The sequence below is a fragment of the Mobula birostris genome, chromosome 16 (genome assembly GCF_030028105.1).
Source record: "Mobula birostris isolate sMobBir1 chromosome 16, sMobBir1.hap1, whole genome shotgun sequence".
NCBI classification, from domain to species: Eukaryota; Metazoa; Chordata; class Chondrichthyes; order Myliobatiformes; family Myliobatidae; genus Mobula; species Mobula birostris.
This window is the reverse complement of record NC_092385.1, coordinates 64505274-64526692: the sequence shown is the minus strand read 5'-3', so window position 1 is coordinate 64526692 and position 21419 is coordinate 64505274. Positions and strand designations below refer to the sequence as shown.

General features: G+C 45.2%; 1 protein-coding gene across 3 annotated transcripts in view; it reads left to right on the top strand.

The window, feature by feature from the left end:
- plxnd1 (plexin D1) overlaps positions 1–21419 on the top strand; it is a 159467-nt gene that overhangs the window by 104919 nt on the left and 33129 nt on the right. For all 3 annotated transcript variants that reach the window (XM_072280756.1, XM_072280757.1, XM_072280755.1), the window contains 2 exons: positions 437–544; positions 11276–11388. In XM_072280756.1, the coding sequence (XP_072136857.1) occupies positions 437–544; positions 11276–11388 (221 nt within the window). The remainder of the gene's footprint in view (positions 1–436; positions 545–11275; positions 11389–21419) is intronic.

Here is a 21419-nt window from a genome sequence, read left to right as displayed (position 1 = left end):
TTTAAGAATAAGGGGTAGGCCATTTAGAACGGAGTTGAGGAAAAACTTTTTCACCCAGAGGGTGGTAGATATATGGAATGCTCTGCCCCAGAAGGCTATGGAGGCCAAGTCTCTGGATGCTTTTAAGAAAGAGATGGATAGAGGTCTTAAAGATAGCGGAATCAAAGGTTATGGGGATAAGGCAGGAACTGGATACTGATTGTGGGTGATCAGCCATGATCACAGTGAATGACGGTGCTGGCTCGAAGGGCCAAATGGCCTACTCCTGCACCTATTGTCTATTGGTTCAGTCTACTCACCTCCACCTTAAACTGTCCCTGTTTGTGGAGAACTTTTAGGGCTGTGGGGAGGGGCGAGGGAGTGATCCCAGCCAGACTGCACAGGGCCTGTGGGCTGAATGGCTTCCTCTCTTCTGTAACCATTCTGTGTTTTCTAGCTTTGGTCGTTTTCTGCACAAAGAGTCGACGAGCAGAACGATATTGGCAGAAGACCCTGATTCAGATGGAGGAGATGGAGGCTCAGATCAGGGAGGAGATTCGGAAAGGTATGGGACTTAGCTGTGGCCACAGCATTTCCTGGGAACAGTAAACTGTGATGTGTACCCATTCTAGATGGCATGTTAGTTTGGCACAGCAAAAAAACAACAATCTTCAACCAGAATGTTATACTCAGCAGGCATTTTATCACTTCAGATGTTCAACAGAACTCTGTAAGCTAAAACATAATTTCCAATTTCATTGTGTATGATAATAGGCAGAAGCAAAGTAGGATACTGCCCGGTGTGGTAATCTGCCTTAAATATCTTTTTAATTCGACTGTTCAACTGAAGTTGTAGGTTTATTGGCTGGTGTAGATTGCCCTTGGTATATGAGGATGCCTTTGGGTTCAGGGAAGGGTTTGTGGTCGTATGTGATAACAAATAAGTTACAGGGATATAAGTGGAGAAATAAGATTGAGGGGACTGCTTTGAGAGCCAGTTTGGACTTAGTGGGCCAAGTGGCCCCTTTCTCTGCTATAAAAATAATTTAAGAACTATGAAAGTATCTCTAGATTCTTTTGGAAAGCAAGTCTCCACCAGAGTGCAGTGAAGATTGGACACCTGTTAGGGCTGAGGTGTGGCATTGCAGTGAAGAAAATTGAGAAACGGTTAGGCTAATGGCACAGCCTTGCCTGGCCCCAGTCTCACATGGGAATGGTGTCTGTGATGGACCCATTGGTTGGACTCATTAGATGGCATTTTTAGAATGGACACATTTCAGAGGATGTTCCATAATTTCTCTTAGTTGATGGATTCAGAAGTTTTTCTGACATCGAAAGAGGCAGTGTCCGGTGGCTGGTGTTGCTCCCTACATGTATCTCAGAGTAGATGCACAGCGAAGGCCACGTCCATGAGGTGGACGAAATGCACAGTGCAGTTGGGGAAGTTGGTCTTTGGTCCCTTTTTGGAGGCTTATGAGAAGGGTCTTGCCAATAAGATGCAGTGTGACAGACTACAGGGAGGACCCCTTGCCTCCCTGTAGTTATCACCATTAGATGCCTCCTATCATGAATGCAGCCATCTTTAGGGCATCTTTGAGATGGTCCAGCGTGTTTCCTCCTTTCAAGGCATGGCCAAACATGGTCATTCATTTGTGTCTGGCAGATATCTGTACTTCAGCCAGAACTTGGGTCTGCCCTGGAGCCCTGTGTGATCAGCTATGCATGGCTACTTCCTTTTAAAGGTTTGAAAGGTACATTTAATGTCAGAGAAATGCATACAATATACATCCTGAAATTCTTCTTCTTCTCGACTATCCACAAAAACAGAGGGGTGCCCCAAAGAATGAATGACAGTTAAATGTTACAACCCCGAAGCTCCCCCACCCACGCATAAGCAGCAGCAAAGCAACGATCCCCCTTCCCCACCAGCAAAAAAAGCATTGGCGCCCCCACCAAGCAGTCAAGTGTGCAGCAAAGCATCAATAAAGACACAGACTTGCAGTACCCCAAAGACTATTTGTTCACCCAGTAATTCGACATACCACAGGCTCTCTCTCTCCCTAATAAGGGAAAAAGTGATGTCACTGTTTCACAGCGAGAGGGGAGACATAACAAACAACTCGCTGATTTACGATGTTAAAAGTCTGTTGCATCACTTTTTCTGTGCCCAAAGATCTTGGGTCTCTGGGCACACAGCCAGCAGCCAACTCGCTGCTTATGATCTTCTGTCTCCCACGACACACCAGACGGCGGCACTGACCTCGATTCCACCCGCCTCCAGAGCCGCAAGATCCCGGAACCCTGAAGGCGCGCCAGTCTTCTAGGCCGCGTCCTTGGTAAGTCAAATAGCAGCCAGTCATGAGACCCTGAGAGTGAGTCCCATTCCCGCAAAGAACCGAAGTCAGCATGTAACTCCAGGTCAGGGTCTTCAAAGGAACCCTGAAAGGGAAAAATAGAGATATTAAAGATAGAAGTAGAGCTGTTTCTGAAGATGCAAGCAAAGGAGTCGCCATTAGGTGCCATCGTCCTCCTAAGCTCCACCCTCACTTTCGTCAAAGACTGAGACTGTGTGTCTCCTTTCAGAGTCACTGACTAGCTGTCTGCCCTTCTAAGTTTGTTTCTAATGTTTTTTTTAAAGGAGAACTGTTACGTTCTTCTTAGCAGGATGGGTGATTGGGTGAGGGAAAACAATAACAGTATGCAGAACAGTGTTGCATTAATGAGAAAGTGCAGTGCAGGCAGATGATAGGGTGTAAAGCCATAACAAGGTCAGAAGAAACACACACAAAGTGCTGGAGGAACTCAGCAAGCCAGGCAGCATCTATGGAAAAAAGTACAGTCGATGTTTCGGGCTGTACTTTTTTCCATAGATGCTGCCTGGCCTGCTGAGTTCTTCCAGCATTTTGTGTGTGTTGCTCAGATTTCCAGCATCTGCAGATTTTCTCTTGTTTGTGACAAGGTCAGGAGTCTACTGAGGGACCATTCAAGACTTTTATAACAGCAGGATAGAAGCCATCCTTGAACCGGATGGTACAAACTTTCAGGCTTTTGTATCTTCTGCCTGATTGGAAAGGGAGAAGAGAGAATGTCTAGAGTGTGTGGCGTCCTTGATTATGCTGGCTGCTTTACTTGAGGCATTGTGAGAAGTGTAGACAGAGTCCATGGAGGGGAGGTTGGTTTCTGTGATGTGCTGAGCTATGTCCACAACTCTTTGCAATTTCATGCAGTAATGGGCAATGGAATTAACATTTCAAGCTGTGATGCATCTGGAGAGGATGCTTTGAGTGGTTCATATAATTAAAAGCTGATGTGGAGGAACAAAGACATGCCAAATTTCTTTAGCCTTCTGAGGAAATAAAGGTGTTTGTGAGCTTTCTTGGCCATAGTGTCTACATGTTTTGATCGTAGAAGCTATGACATAGAACCACATGACATTGTACAGGCCCTTTGTCCCATGATGTTTGCTGGCCTTTTAACTCTGAGATCAATCTAACCCTTCCTTCCCACATAGCCCTCCATTTTTCTATCATCCTATGAGTGCCTTTCTAAGAATATCTTAAATGTTCCTAATATATATGGCTGTACCACCACCCCTGGCAGTGCATTCTATACATCCACCACTCTGCATTTAAAAAAAATTCCCCTGTTCTCTCCTGCAATCACCTTAAAATAAATCCCTTTTGTATGAGCCACTGGCTGTTTACTCTATCTATGCCTCTTATCTTGTGCACCTCTATCAAGTCACACCTTATTCCCCTTTTCTCCAGAGAGAAAAGCCCTAGCTCGCTCATATCTAACCGCATTAGACATGTTCTCTAATCCAGGCAGCATCCTGGTAGATCTCCCTGCACCCTCTCTAGAGCTTCATTTAACTTCCTATACAGCGTGAGAAGGGTTGGGAATTTCTTCCTCAGTCAGTGGGGAGTTAACAAAAGGCAGCATATACCACACCTCCATTTCCTCATCCTCTAAGTCAGTATCCCATTCAGGGGTGGGGGTAGGTCTAATCTCTCCAGCTGCTGGTCCTTTAGTCACCCCATGTCGCCGCAGAGTTCACTTACTAGGTGTAGTCTCCAGGTCGGGCTCTGGGTCAACAGAGGCAGAAGGTGGTTCCAGTGGAGAATCTTGACAGGCCCATTCCCATCCTCTCGTTTCACCCAGAAAACTTGGTACATTTGGCATCTGATTCTCCACTTGGTCATCTGTACTTCCCAGGTAGCCTCAAATTCCTTATGAGGATTCTGTTTTCTGGCATGATTGGGAGAACCTAACCTTTTGATCATACCTCCTCTTATTTCCTTGATTCTGCTTGGCAGCCACGACCTTGATTAATTCACAAGCCTTTTACTGCTCCCTTCTCATGTCAGACACATACTTCAGATAAGTCTTCGGTGGTAGGTCTTCCTTGTCAGTCCCAAAACAAAGGTTGGTGGGCAACCTTGCCTCACGCCCAAATATCAGATAACATGGTGAGTACCTTGGTAGCTTCGTTTCGTGTACAGTTGTAGCAGTGGACCAGATGTCCAGTATGTTGACTCCACTTGTTCTTCTTGCTGACTTCGAAGGTTCCCAGCATGTTTAGCAAGGTCCAATTAAACCTCTCGGGCTGAGGATCACCCTGTGGGTGATAAGGCGTGGTCCTCACCTTCTCGACTCCAAGCATGCTCAGTTAGTCATGTATGGGCCTACTCTCGAAATCCCATCCCTGATCACTATGTATCTGTCTGGGAAGGCCATAATAAATGAAATACTTCTCCCATAACACTTTGGCCACCATGGACACCCTCTGATCCTTGGTAGGGAAAGCTTGTGCATATCAGTTATAGTGATCCATGATGAGTAAGACATTTGCCATGTTGCTGGCATCTGGCTCTATTAACGGGAAATCCATACACACCAGGTCAAGGGGCCCTGCACTCTGCAAGTGGGGCAATGGAGCACCCTCGTAGGCAGCGTCTTCTTTCGTATGCATCGAATGCATGACTGGGAGTATTCTTCAACCTTCAACTTCATTCGGGGCCAGTAAAACCGGTCTCTGAGCTAGGTCTTGTCAAACCCCAAATGGCTGGAATCATCATGAAGTGACTTCAACACAATCTTCCAATACTTCTGAGGCAGAACCAGCTGGGGATGCCGAGGCCGGTCTGGAGGCGATGTGACCCGGTTTAGGATCTGGTTCCTCAACTCCAATCTGGGCCATTCAGTAATGGAGGCACCGCAGCATGTTTCATCTTCTCCGCTTGGGCCATGTCTCCCTTTTCGACTGCTGACCAAATGGTACCGATGCCTGGGTCATTCCGCTGAGCAGCTGCCACTTCCCCAGAACTCAATTCCAGTTTGTCCTCCGGGCAGTCACGTTACAGTAAGCTTCTAGAATGGTGCCATCAGAAGCTCCCAATTGATCTACCACTCGATCCTGCCCTTGCCTTCTGTCTGTCTTCACCATGATGGAAGACTGGAACATGACTTTCCCTCCCGAGGCAGGAATGCTTTCCTACCGATTGCCTGTGGCATCCAATTTCACTGAGGTCAGGATATAAGTTAGGGGTTTGTTGTCCATCCTCACCTCAAACTTGGCACCATAGAGGTAGTCACTCAACTTATCTACCATAGCCTATTTCAGTGCCAGAAAGTCCAACTTGTGCGTGGAACAGTTTTTCTCAGAGGGCAACATACTCTGGCTGACAAACACAACAGGTCTGATACAGGACACCCCCTAAGCCCTCCCTGCTGGTATCTGTATGCAGTACATACAGCAATCGGAAGTCTGTAAAAGCCAGCACAGGTGCCTGTGTCAGCAGCTCCTTCAGCAGCTGAAAGGCCTCTTCACATTTTGCATCCCACCTCACTCCAAAAGGCTCCGAAGGGCTAGGATACTCTTTACCCTCCTCTCCTTTTGTCCTCCCTCTCTTCCCCAGAGAAGGTAACCACACAGATGCTGATTTAAAGGGTGGCTCACTTTCACATACCCCTTCATGAACCTCCGATAGTACCTACAGAACCCAAGGAATGAGCGCAAAGTGCTTACAGTTAGGGGCCTTGGCCATGTGATAACCGCCTCTATCTTAGACGGATCTGTAGCTACTCCAATCGTGAGACAATGTGCCCAACATAGCTGACAGACATCTTGCAGAACTGGCACTTGTCCAGGGAAGGTTTTAACCCTTTGTCTTTCAGGTGGCCCAGCACCTTCAGTAGTCTCGCTTCATGTTTTTCCAAGGTGGAACCAAACACCACTTGCCCTCAGGGATTCCAGGAAACTTTGGGTTTCCCATCAATCTCACTATTTCCCCAGGTTGTAACACAATTGACTGACTGGGTGAACCACACAGTCCCTCGTCTGAACTTGTTATCCAGCCCAATGCAGCTATGCACTTCCTCAAAAGCAGCTCGAAACACCGGGTGAATGGATAATGTTCTCAGGAAGCTCTCTCCAGCTTTCTCCTTGCAGGCTCCCACGAGCCTCCTCACAATAGGAGTGTTGGTCCCCACAAGAATTGAAAGCCCGTCCTTCTCAAAGGGGTCCAGACAAACCAGAGCTAATGTATCAAGGACATCAGCCACTCCCACATCAGCCTCCGAGAACTCCAGCTTCACGAACAAATAACCTTCATACGGATAATCACCTGCACTAAGACCCCAAATCTCTAGTGCACTGAGTGGTGTCAATGGTAAATGTATCAAATACCAGTTTAAAATGAACGGTACAGCAAAGTGACCTGCGACCCTGTGTTGAGTATGTCTCTAGCATAAATACCTTCTATCTGTAGCGATACACTGGAGCTTGGCCCCACTAAGTCTTCGGGAATAAGGTTTTTTGTTTTCGAGTGTTTCTTGATATGTTGTTAGGAACATGTTCCTCCCGAGACACCAGGCCGTTCCCTCACTGGGTCTCCTTTAAGTTTCCCGACATCTGTCTCTGTTTAGGTACCCAGAGGCTCACTCTCCGAGGGGTTCTCCATTGTTCACACTCCCACCTGAAGTGTCCCTCTTCACCACAGTTATCACAGACAATACCGGCCGCTCCCCTTCTCGCGGGACCCCAGCCACTAGCAGCCCTCTGCGTAGACCACCTCCCTATCAGTTCCATCATATGGGGGAGCCACGCCCATAGAAATCATAGAAAAACTACAGCACAGAAACAGGCCTTTTGGCTGTGCCGAACCATTTTCTGCCTAGTCCCACTGACCTGCACACGGACCATATCCCTCCATACACCTCCCATCCAGGTATCTATCCAACTTATTCTTAAATGTTAAAAAAGAACCCGCATTTACCACCTCGTCTGGCAGCTCATTCCATACTCCCACCACTCGCTGTGTGAAGAAGCCCCCCCTAATGTTCCCTTTAAACTTTTCCCCCCTCACCCTTAACCCATGTCCACTGGTTTTATTTCTCCCCTTGCCTCAGTGGAAAAAGCCTGCTTGCATTCACTCTATCTATACCCATCATAATTTTATATACTTCTATCAAATCTCCCCTCATTCTTCTACGCTGCAGGGAATAAAGTCCTAACCTATTCAACCTTTCTCTGTAACTGAGTTTCTCAAGTCCCGGCAACATCCTTGTAAACCTTCTCTGCACTCTTTCAACCTTATTTATATCCTTCCTGTAATTTAGTGGCCAAAACTGAACACAATACTCCAGATTCGGCCTCACCAATACCTTATACAACCTCATCATAACATTCAAGCTCTTATACTCAATACTTTGATTAATAAAGGCCAATGTACCAAAAGCTCTCCTTACGACCCTATCTACCTGTGACGCCACTTTTAGGGAATTTTGTATCTGTATTTCCAGATCCCTCTGTTCTACTGCACTCCTCAGTGCCTTACCATTAACCCTGTATATTCTACCTTGGTTTGTCCTTCCAACGTGCAATACCTCACACTTGTATGTATTAAACCCCATCTGCCATTTTTCAGCCCATTTTTCCAGCTGGTCCAAGTCCCTCTGCAGGCTTTGAAAACCTTCCTCACTGTCTACTACACCTCCAATCTTTGTATCATCAGCAAATTTGCTGATCCAATTTACCACATTATCATCCAGATCATTGATATAGATGACAAATTACAATGGACCCAGCACTGATCCCTGTGGCACACCACTAGTCACAGGCCTCCACTCGGAGAAGCAATTCTCTACTACCACTCTTTGGCTTCATCCATTGAGCCAATGTCTAATCGAATTTATCACTTCTCCATGTATACCTAGCGACTGAATTTTCCTAACTAAGCTCCCATGCGGGACCTTGTCAAAGGCCTTACTGAAGTCCATGTAGACAATATCTACTGCCCTCCCTTCATCCACTTTCCTGGTAACCTCCTCGAAAAACTCCAATAGATTGGTCAAACATGACCTACCACGCACAAAGCCATGTTGACTCTCCCTAATAAGTCCCAGTCTATCCAAATGCTTGTAGATTCTGTCTCTTAGTACTCCCTCCAATAACTTACCTACTACCGACGTTAAACATATAATTTATAATTTCCCAGATTACTTTTCGATCCTTTTTTAAACAATGGAACAACATGAGCCACTCTCCAATCCTCCGGCACCTCACCTGTAGACAGCGACATTTTAAATATATCTGCCAGGGCCCCTGCAATTTCAACACTAGTCTCCTTCAAGGCCCGAGGGAACACCCTGTCAGGTCCCGGGGATTTATCCACTTTAATTTTCCTCAAGACAGCAAGCACCTGCTCCTTTTCAATCTGTACAGTTTCCATGATCTCACTACTTGTTTCCCTTAATTCCATAGACTTCATGCCAGTTTCCTTAGTAAATACAGACACAAAAAACCTATTTAAGATCTCCCCCATTTCCTTTGGTTCCGCACATAGCCGACCACTCTGATCTTCAAGAGAACCAATTTTATCCCTTACAATCCTTTTGCTCTTAAAAGCTCTTTGGATTATCCTTCACTTTGACTGCCAAGGCAACCTCATGTCTTCTTTTAGCCCTCCTGATTTCTTTCTTAAGTTTTTTTTTTGCACTTCCTATACTCCTCAAGCACCTTATTTACTCCCTGTTTCACAAGCTGATAACAAGTGTACCATCCGGGTTCTAACCCGTCCACAAAATCTCATGTCTATTCCTCTAATGTCTACTGCAGTCCTCTTCTTCCCCCTTCCCTTCTGAGCTCAGCGCCAGACTCACTGCCTGAGACTCAGTCACTGTGGCTCCATCTGGTACGTCGTCCCTCTTAATAGTATCCAGTATACTGAAGCAAACTATTTATTAAGGACACCCCACCTTCTCTAAGTGTTTCCTCATTTATTCCCAATTGGTGCTACCCTCACTCTAGTCATCTTCCTGTTCTTCACATATGTGTCGAATGCCTTTGGATTTTTTCTTTATCCTACTCGCCGAGGTTTTTCTCATGCCCAGGACTCACCAGTAATGATGAACAGGGACTCTGGATGAGGACCCAAAGTCCAGTCCCTGAGCTCCAGATGGGTCTCATGATTTAGGTACCTAGGGGGTCACCAGCCCTTGTTCCTCCTGCCCACGTGAAACTCCGATCCCACAAAACACTGATGGCTCCTGCCCTCATCCTTCCTGGTCTCTGGGTCCAACTTCTGACCACATCCATATCACTAACCTTCAAAAGTGAAATGAAGGCTTAGGTTCTAATCTGCCCTGTAATTTCTCCACATCCCAGTCCCTAAACTCTGATCTGGCCCCTAACTCCTCTCTCTGCCCCAAAACAATCTCTATGAACCTGAAAAATAAATCTGAAAAAACAACTAAGTCTGTGCCTCAACCTCAACGGAGACCACAGTTCAGTGTTGTCTTGAAAAAGACAGGTCGGTTGACCTTTCCAGAAAGAGGCTGAGGCTTCATGTGCTTCGTCCATCTAAATCTATTGATGTAATCCTCACAATTGCCTTCAGGAAAAGCATATTCGAAGATAAGCCTGGAACTTGCTAGAAGGCTTCTGATGTATCAAGCTGAAGAATTCCCTGTCATCCCAGAATGGTCTCGAGACCTCAAATCTGTACAGCAAACACTGGATGGATGTGACCGAGGGTGGTCCTGCAAAATCTCCAAATCCACTGTGGGTTAAGTAAACCAATGTCAGCACTCTCGTTTAGGCTGACATCCCCAGCACTGAGGTCCCAGTTATGCAGGCCATGTTGTTCACACGTCTAACACCAGATTCCAGAAACAAACATTCTGTTCCAAGCACTGTCACTGGAAGAGATGGCCGTTTAGAAAGAGGAAAAGATTAAAAAATGTGATCAAAGCCCTCTTTACATAAAGAAGCAACATTGCCACTGATTCCTGGGACCTTGAAATGGAACATTTGGGAACTTGGATTTTTTCATCAGGGAGCTGATGAAGGTCATTTAAGTGGTGATAGGAGTGCACAACCTGCCAAGCTACCCATGTGCATGTCCCATCTGGGCCTCCAGTCCCATCAGTGGTATAACCTGTGGGCTCTACATGGGCCTCAGTACAGAAGGACTAACAAAGAAAACAGGTAAAATACATGTGATGTCACTCAGTGGCTCTGGTCGGAAGCTTATGGGTTGATCCAGGCTTCACTCTAGTACAATACTTAGGAAATGTCACTTTGTCAGAACTGCAACCTTTTGAATGAAGTGTTGAACTAAGTTTCCTCCTAATATGTCATACGGGTAGACAATGATCATGTAGCTTTTTCAAAAAATTAATTATTTTGGGGATCTGGATATCACTTGCATCGCCAGCACTTATTGCCCATCCTGCCCATGCACTATCCTGGCATCAGTCCTAATTTATGCCGTGCAGGTGGTGGGAAGTACCACAGAACCCAGCCTCTGAAATAAAAAGAAGACGAAACGATAGAATACTCAGCTGGTCAAACAGCATCGATGGAAGGAGAAATTGAGTTAACATTTCAAGTTAAAGGCCCTCATCAAAACTGGGAAAAGACAGGATACATTAGGTTTAGGTTGCAGAGAAGATTGTGCAGGCATGTACAAACTGAGGTCATCTGGTTGATAGATGAAGGAGAGATGAGAGAGAGAAAACAAAGGCAAAGGGGCACATAAAAGTTGTGAAATGTACTGTAGAAAATGGTCAGCATGGCTTTCTGTGACACTTGAAGTGAACAACATTTAAATGGTACAATTTCACTTGTCCATGGGTGCATTCAATTATGGAATTAGCTGCTGGAGTTCTGAGACTACAACAGGGAAACACTAACCTTTGGGTGTCCTGAAGCTGTCAAGAGTGCAACATAGATGTAAGTTCATCTGTTCATTGAAAGACAGGTACTGACCCTTTGCCTTCTCTTTTTGTGCAGGTTTTGCTGAGTTGCAGACTGATATGACTGATCTCACCAAAGAATTAAACCGCAGCCAGGGTATTCCCTTTCTTGAGTATAAGTACTTCGTCATTCGCACCTTCTTCCCAAAAGTGAGTCCATTTGTTCATAGAAACGTAGAAAACCTACAGAACAATACAGGCCCTTCGGCCCACAATGCTGTGCCGAACATGTACTTACTTCAGAAATTATCTCGGGTTACCCATAGCCCTCTATTTTTCAAAGCTCTGTGTACCTATCCAGGTGTCTCTTAAACGACCCTATTGTATCCGCCTCCACCACCGTTGCCGGCAGCCCATTCCATGCACTCACCACTCTCTGCATAAAAAAAAACAACTTACCCCAACATCTCCTCTGTACCTACTTCCAAGCACCTTAAAACTGTGCCCTCTGATGTTAGCCATTTCAGCCCTGGGAAAAAGCCTCTGACTATCCACATGATCAGTGCATCTCACCATCTTAAACACCTCTATCAGGTCACCTCTCGTCTTCCGCCACTCTAAGGAGAAAAGGCCAAGTTCACTCAACCTATTCTCTTAAGGCATGCTCCCCAATCCAGGCAACATCCTTGTAAATCTCCTCTGCACCCTTTCTATGGTTTCCACATCCTTCTGGTAGAGAGGTGACCAGAATTGAGCACAGTACTCCAAGTGGGGTCTGACCAGCATCCTACATAGCTGCAATATTACCTGTCGGCTGTGAAACTCAATCCCATGGTTGATGAAGGCCAATGCACCGTATGCCGCCTTAACCAGAGAGTCAACCTGTGCAGCAGCTTTGAGTGTCCTGTGGACTCGGACCCCAAGATCCCTCTGATCCTCCACACTGCTAAGAGTCTTACCATTAATATATCATATTTGACCTACCAAAATGAACCACTTCACACTTATCTGGGTTAAACTCCATCTGCCACTTCTCAGCCCAGTTTTGCATCCTATCAATATCCTGCCGTAACCTCTGACAGCCCTCCACACTCTCCACAACACCCCAGCCTTTGTGTCATCAGCAGATTTACTAACCCATCCCTCCACTTTCTCATCCAGGTCATTTATAAAAATCAGGAAGAGAAGGGGACCCAGAACAGATCCCTGAGGCACACCACTGGTCACCGACCTCCATGCAGAATATGACCCGTCTACAACTACTCTTTGTGGGCAAGCCAATTCTGGATCCACAAAGCAAGATCCCTTTGGATCCCATGCTTCCTTACTTTCTCAATAAGCCTTGCATGGGGTACCTTATCAAATGCCTTGCTAAAATCCAAATACACTACATCTACTGCTCTACGTTCATCAATGTGTTTAGTCACATCCTTAAAAAATTCAATCAGGCTCATAAGGCACGACCTGCCTTTGACAAAGCCATGCTGCCTATTCCTAATCATATTATGCCTCTCCAAATATTCATAAATCCTGCCTCTCAGGATCTTTTCCACCAAGTTACCAATCACTGAAGTAAGATTCACTGGTCTATAATTTCCCGGGCTATCTCTACTCCCTTTGTGTGGCATGTGGCCAAGTGGTTAAGGCATTGGACTAGCAACCTGAAGGTCATGAGTTCGAGCCCCAGCCGAGGGAACGTGTTGTGTCCCTGAGCAAGGCACTTAATCACACGTTGCTCTGTGACGACATTGGTGACAAGCTGTATGGGTCCTAATGCCCTTCCCTTGGACAACATTGGTGTTGTGGAGAGGGGAGACTTGCAGCATGGGCAACTGCTGGTCTTCCATACAACCATGCCCAGGCCTGCGCCCTGGAGAGTGAACTTTCCAGGTGCAGACCCATGGTCTCGCAAGACTAACGGATGCTTTTATTTATTCTACTCCCTTTCTTGATTGAGGGAACAACCTCTCCCATCCTCACTGATGATGCAAAGATCTTTGCCAGAGGCTCAGCAATCTCCTTCCTCCCCTCCCACAGTATCCTGGAGACTTATCCAGCTTGATGCTTTCCAAAAGCTCCAGGACATCCTCTTTCTTAATATCTGTATGCTCAAGCTTTAAACTCCGCTGTAAGTCATCCCTACAATTGCCAAGATCCTTTTCAGTCTTGAATATTGAAGCAAAGTATTCATTAAGTACCTTTGCTATCTCCTCCGGTTCCATACACACTTTTCCACTGTCACACTTTGGTCCTATTCTTTCATGTCTTATCCTCTTGCTCTTCACATACTTATAGAATGCTTTGGGGTTTTCTTTAATTCTGCTTGCCAAGGCCTTCTTGTGACCCCTTCTGGCTCTCCCTAACTTCATTCTTAAACTCCTTCCTGCTCGCCTTATAATCTTCTAAATTTCTATCATTACCTCGTTTTTTGAACCTTTCGTAAGCTTTTCTTCTTGACTAGATTTTCAATAGCCTTTGTACACCACGGTTCCTGTACCCTACCATCCTTTCCCTGTCTCATTGGAACGTACCTGTGCAGAACGCCACACAAATATCCCCTGAACATTTGCCACATTTCTGCCGTACATTTCTCGAAGAACATTTGTTCCCAATGTATGCTTTCAAGTTCCTGCCTGATAGCTTCATATTTCCCCTTACTCCAGTTAAACACATTCCTAACTTGTCTGTTCCTATCCCTCTCCAATGCTATGGTAAAGGAGATAGAATTTTGATCACTATCTCCAAAATGCTCTCCCACTGAGAGACCTGATACCTGACCAGGTTCATTTTCCAATACCAGATCAAGTACAGCTTCTCCTCTTGTAGGCTTATCTACATATTGTATCAGGAAACCTTCCTGAACACACCTAACAAACTCCACCCCATCTAAACCCCTTGCTGTAGGGAGATGCCAGTCAATATTTGGGAAATTAAAATCTCCCACCACAACAACCCTGTTACTTTTGCACCTTTCCAGAATCTGTCTCCCTATCTGCTCCTTGATGTCCCCATTACTATTGGGTGGTCTACAAACGTTTGTACAAAAAACACCCAGTAGAGTTATTGACCCCTTCCTGTTTCTAACTTCCATCCACAGAGACTCCGTAGACAATCCCTCCGTGACTTCCTACTTTTCTGCAGCCGTGACACGATCTCTGATCAACAGTGCCACACTCCCACCTCTTTTGCCTCCCTCCCTGTCCTTTATGAAATATGTAAAGCCTGGCACTCTGAGTAACCATTCCAGCCCCTGAAACATCCAAGTCTCTGTAATGGCCACAACATCGTAGCTCTAAGTACTGATCCACACTCTGAGCTCATCTGCTTTGTTCATGATGCTTCTTGCATTAAAATAGAATCATCTCAAACCATCGGTCTAAGCGTATCCCTTCTCTATCACCTGCCTATCTTCCCTCTCGCACTGTATCTAAGCTTTCTCTATTTGTGAGCCAACCACCACTTCCTCCGTCTCTTCAGTTCGCTTCCCACCCCCCCCCCCCAGCGATTCTAGTTTAAACTCTCCCCAATAGCCTTGGCAAACCTCCCCACCTGGATATTGGTCCCCCTTGGATTCAAGTGCAACCTGTCCTTTTTGTAGAGGTTACGCCTGTCCCAGAGGATGTCCCAATGATCTAGAAATCTGAATCCCTGCCCCCTGCTGCAATCCCTCAGCCACATATTTATCCTCCACCTCACTCTTCCTATCCTCACTGTCGCGTGGCACAGGTAGTAATCACAAGATTACTACCTTTGAGGTCCTGCTTCTCAACTTCCTTTCTCACTTCCTGCAGTCTGTTTTCAGGACTTCCTCCTTTTTCCTACCTATGTTGTTAGTACCAATATGTACCACGACCTCTGGCTGTTCACCTTCCCACTTCAGGATATCGTGGACACAATCAGAAACATCCCGGACCCTGGCACCTGGGCGGCAAACTACCATCTGTGCTTCTTTCCTGCATCCACAGAATTGCCTGTCTGACCCCCCAACTATAGAGTCCCCTATTACTGATTCCTTCTTCCTTTCCCTACCCTCCTGAGCCACAGGGCCAGACTCTGTGCCAGAGGCACGGCACTGTTGCTTCCCCCAGGTAGGTCACCCCCCCCCCCCCCCAACAGAACTCAAACAGGAGTACTTATTGTTTAGCGGGACAGCCACAGGGGTACTCTGTAGTATCAGACTCTTGCCCTTCCCTCTCCTGACTGTTACCCACTTATCTGTCCCCCAAGGCCCCAGTGTGACTACTTACCTATAGCCCTTCTCTGTCACCTTCTCACTTTCCCTGACTAGATGAAGGTCATTGAGCTGCATCTGTAGTTCCCTAACGAGGTCCCTAAGGAGCTGATGCTCGACACACCTGGCACATATGTTGTCGTCCGGGAGGCTGGGAGTCTCCTGGACTTCCCACATCTGACACCCTGGACAGAACACCAGCCTCACAGACATACTTCCTGTTTCGTCCACTTTCTCCTGTTAGATTCATCTTGGGTCCTTCTGCACTCAGCTCCGTACCCAACTTTTAACCCATGAACTTCTCCCCTTTGATTTTTCAAAGGTAAATTTCAACTGATGTGAAGGGCTGGAGTTTCAGATTTGGGTGTTCGTATTGTGCATGGCCCTATTCAGCTTGCCATTTACAGGTGAAATCCAATTTCTAGGACTTTCTCTCACTTTCTTCTCCTGTCCCTACCATCCAGTTTTAGGCTCTTTATTTAAGAAAGGATGTACTGACATTGCAGAGGGTTCAGAGGAGGTTAATGAAAATGATTCCGGGAATGAAAGGTCCTGTACTCATGGGAATTTAGAAGAATAAGGGGGGATGTCATTGAAATCTATCAAATGTTGAAAAGCCTATATAGAGTGGACGTGAAGAGAATGTTTCCTTTGGCGGGGAAGACCAAGACCAAAGGACACAACCTCAATATAGAGGGATGCCCATTTAGAGCAGAGATGATGAGGGATTTCTTTAGCCAGAGGGTGGATTTCACTGCCACAAGAGTCTATGGAGGCCAGGTCACTGGGTGCATTTAAGGTTTGGTTTGATTATTTCTTGATTAGTCAGGGCCTGAAAAACTATGGGGAGAAGGCAGGAGAATTCTGCTCCTATGTCTTGTGGTCTTATGGTTTTATTTCTCAAATCACCCTTGCTCTCTTCCTATCATTTCCCCTTTGTTTTATTATTCCTCTGAATTCCTTTATTCATCCCATATCCCTCCTTCCCATACTTCCTTCCTTCCTTCCTTAATCTCCTTCTTCCTCTACTTTCCCTGGATTCAGAGGCTTTTGCCTCTATTCCCCATCTGTGGGCAAGTCCTCTCCTTCCTTCTGGCTTTCCTTTCCCCATTCTCTTTTCCCAAGATTTATTTCCACTGGGATATGTTGACTTTACATTTAGAATCATAGTCATAAAGTACAGAACCAGGCTTTTCAGCTCAATTGATCCACACCCATCCAAGCTAGTCCCATTTGCCAGTGTTTGACCATTATCTAAACATTTCCACTCACGTACTATCCACCTATGTTTTTTTTTAAGTTGTCGCTGCACCTGACTCAACCAAAGCTGCACCTGGTGACCAAAACTGAACAGAATGCTCCAAGTACAGTCTCACCAACATCCTGTAGAACCGGACCATGACCTCCCAAGATTTATACTCAGTGCCTGAGTTATGAAGGCTAGTGTGCCAAAAGCTTTCTTCGAACATCCTGTCTACCTGTGGTCCCATTTTCAGTGAACCATATAAATGTGCTCCAACTCTCACCAGGGGCCTGTCATTCACTGTGAAAAGTCCAACTTGGAGTTGATTTTCCAAAATGCACTGCTTTACACTTTATCCAAATTAAACTCCATTTATTGTTCCTTGGCCCACTTACTTAGCTGATCCCCATTTGCAAATTTACTAACCATATCTTGTAGGCTCTTACCTAATTCATTGTCAAATAATAATGGACTCTGCTTACTCCTGAGACACATGACTAATCATGGGCCTCCAGTCTGAAAAACAATCTTCCATCATCATCCTCTGCTTTCTACCATCAAGCTAATTGTGTGCCCAATTAGTCAGCTCTCCATGGAATCTAGCCTTTCAAAAGTGCCTAACATATGGAACCTTATCAAAGACCTTACTGAAGTCAACATAAACTATCCATTGCCACATCTTGCTGCCCTGTCGTCATCAGCTTCCTTGGTCAACTTATCAAAAAACTCAATTAAGTTTGTAAGAACATGATCTCATGATCTTCCATGCTGACTACACTTAATCAAAACATGGCTTTCCAGATGTACATATATCTTATCACTCAGAATACTCTCCAGTAACTTACACTGGCCTATAGCTCCCAGGATTTTCTTTGCCATTCTTCTTGAATAAAGGTGGGCTGCTGGCATCTTACTGCTAATGATGTTGCAAGTAACTCAGCCAGGGCTCCTGCAAATCTTTCTCTAGCCTCTGGCATCCCACAGTGTTCTTGGACAAATCTGGTCAGGCCCTGGAGATTTGTCCACTTTCATACTTGTTAAGATATCCAGCATCTCCTCTACTCTAATATACCCTATCCCTGAGACCTTTCCATTAACTTCTAGTTCGAAAGTCTTTGTGTCATCATCTTTGGTAAATAACAGAGGAGAAATAATCATTAATGACCTTGCCCATCTCCTGCAGCTCCACACAAAGGCCTTTGAGGTGCTCTGTTCTCTCTCTAGTTACTCCTTTTCTCTAAATAAACTTATAAAATCCCTTTGGAGTTTCCTTAAACTTCCTTGCCTAAGCCATCTCATTCACTCACTTTGTCCTCCTGACTTCCTTCTTGAATATACTTCTGCATCCAGGAATTCACTTGCTCCCAGCTGCTTTTTTCCTCAATATCCCCATCATCCAGCCTTGCCTTTAACTCTACCAGGAAAATGTAGACCTTCAGCTCTCACTTTCTCATCTATAAAAGCTTTGTCTTGCTTGTGATCATTTGCCCACAAGCAACCTACTCCAATCAACCTTTGCAAGCTCCTGTCTCATACCATTAAAGCTCACCTAACAACTAGTTGTGGACCAGTTCTGTCCCTTTCCAAAACTAGTTTAAAGCTAATAGAACTATCGTCCCTGGCCTCAAAATGCTCCCCACTGTCACCTAGATTATTTGTCCTGCTGTGTTACTGAAGAGTAGATTGAGCTTTGCCCCCTTCCTAGTAGAGCCCTCTAAATATTGCCCAAGGGGACTTTCCTGAATGTGCTTAACAAATTCCACCTATCTAAACCGTAAGTGTGGAGTTCCAGTCTATGTTAAGGAGGTTAAAATCTTGAACTACAACAACCTTATTATTCAAAGTTCAAAGTAAATTTATGAAACTCTCCGGTTCTGTTGGCTGTATAAGTCTAGGGAAGACAATCTCCGGCCCTGCCAAAAGTGTGAGATTGTGGTACAAAACCCCAAAACCCCCTGTTTGTGTGGATGCTGTGAGATTCATTACCCTGTTACAAATAAGTACCACAAAATAACAGACAGTACACTGCATATAATTAGATGATTTAGTTTTATAATTCTTAATTTGACTAAAGAGTTAGTAAAGAAAAAGCAAAGAAAAAAGAAAAGGGCGCATGTCTAATGTGCACAAGTTGGAGCTCACAGTTTCCCCTTCGCCAATCCTCCAATGATTCCGGGAATGAGAGGGTTAACATATGAGGAACATTTGTCCAATGTAGGACTGTATTCCTTGGAGTTTAGAAGAATGAGGGGAGACCTCATAGAAACATTTCGAATGTTGAAAGGCATAGACAGAGTAGATGTGGCAAAGTTGTTTCCCATGATGGGGGAGTCTAGTACGAGAGGGCATGACTTAAAGATTGAAGGGCGCCCATTCAGAACAGAAATGTGAAGAGACTTTTTTAGTCAGAGGGTGGTGAATCTATGGAATTTGTTGCCACGGGCAGCAATGGAGGCCAAGTCATTGGGTGTATTTAAGGCAGAGATTAATAGGTATCTGAGTAGCCAGGGCATCAAAGGTTATGGTGAGAAGGTGGGGGAGTGGGACTAAATGGGAGAATGGATCAGCTCATGATAAAATGGTGGAGCAGACTCAATGGGCCGAATGGCCGACTTCTGCTCCTTTGTCTTATGGTCTTCAATCACCCTGGGCTTCGTCAAATCATGGCCCCACTCCAGGTCGAGTCCGCGTCTTCTCCCTTCATCTCCCACTGAACAAAAGACCCAGCTCACCCCAGTGTCAGGCATACAACACGGAAAACACGCTCCCTTCATTGGAAGGCTCACATTTCAAAGCACCTGTTACTTCTAACCATAACCCAAACACTGCTTTTACAGAAACCGTGAAACCTTTCCCTGGGTGTTACATTTATGTTGTGTGAATGTCAGCATAAACAATCCTGAGATTCATTTTCTTGTGAGTGTACTCAATAAATCAATAGAATAATTAACAGAATCGATGAAAGACCAGGGTGTTCGTACAGAGTGCGGAAAACAACAAGACATAAACTGCAAATTCAAAAGTAATAGTAATAAATAAGCAATAAATATCAAGAACATGAGATGAAGGGTCCTTGAAAGTCAGTCCATTGTTTGCGGGAATATTTCAATGCTAGAGCAAGTGAAGTTGAGTGAAGTTATCCCCTTTGGTTCAAGAGCCTGATGGTTGAGGGGCAATAACTCTTCCTGGACCTGGTGGTGTGAGTCCTGAGGCTCCTGTACCACCTTCCTGATGGCAGCAGTGAGAAGAGAGCATGATCTAGATGGTGGGGGTCCCTGAAGATGGATGCTGCTTTTCTGCGGCAGTGTTTCATGTAGATGTGTGCAATGGTTGGGAGGGCTTAACCCACGATGGTCTGGACTGTATCCACCACTTTTTGTAGGATTTTCCATTCAAGGACATTGGTGTTTCCATACTAGTCTGTGATGTAGCCAGTCAGTATACTCTCCACTACACATCTATAGAAGTTTGCCAAAGTTTTAGATGTAAACTCCTAAGTTTACATAATTGCACTTGTGTGCTGGGTGCAGGACAGGTCCTCTGAAATAATAATGTAGGAATTTAAAGTTGCTAACCCTCTCCGCCTCTGGATCCTTCAGTGGTTGATTTAAATTCTGAGCTGGTTTTGGCTATTACATCACTAGTTGGTAAATGCCAAAGTGTACCTATGGAGAGCCAAAGTTATCATAGGCTGGGAGTGTTCTCTGGAGTCAAGCCCAGCACTGCTGAGGAAGAAGAATATGAGGCTTGCGCTGAGCAAACATCTCAGTTACTGGATGAATGGCACAGCTCAGATAATATGAACAAAAAGAGACTATTTGAGAGTTTAAAGAGTCAATCGAATACACTTGTAGATTTGAATCAGTCTGGTGGCTGATATAGTGAGGTTCCTAAAGGCAGAAAACCCATTAGCCATGTCAGCTAACTACTTGCAAGTACTGAAAGATGCTTTTGGCATTGCTGAAAGTACAACCAAACTTACGGTGAAGTTTAGGGACACATTCCATGAGAAAGGAGAGAAGTTGTCCCCTAACTTTTCAAGTTGGGGAAACTGCTGCATTGTTTGTGCCACAAAAGGGGAATTCAACTGTCTGAGAGAAATTGCTTGAGGATGGAGCAAGTTGTGAAGGCACGTTGTCACATGACATGCTTCCTCTGCATATTCGAATGACCAGCAAGCTGTGTCCTCCTCAATCTTTTACCGAGTTAGTCAGAGAAGTTGAGAGGAAGGAAACATAGTTGAGAAGCAGGACATTTCCAAAAGCTGAGGTAGTGTCTTCAGTGGTAACCTTTGCTACTAAAGTGACCCCTGATGCCACAGAGACAGAGCTTTTGAGGAATGGGGTGAAAAATCTTTGAGCTGAGCTGACTCGATGGATGTTGGAAAATGTTTCAGCTAAACGTGACGCGTCTATTGGGAAACCCAACCTATCTGTAGGACTTACGATGCAGAGGAATGCTGCTGAAAAGAGTCTCTCAACTACAGAGGTGACCTATATTTTCTTTTACAACTGTGGAGAAGCTGGACATTACAAGCAAGACCGTGAGAGCCAGGAAAACCTTCCAAAAGTAAATCAGCAGTTAATCAAAGAAGAAAAGAGGCAAAACTATAGAGGCACCCGGTATAGGAGAGGATATGTTCCAATCAGTATATCAAGAAAAATACTAAAGTACAAAACACTATTCCTGAAGGTTTAGTGGGACCAAGTCCTGATGTATCCATACAGATTAAAGGTATTTATGCTAGAGCCACACTTTACAAGGATC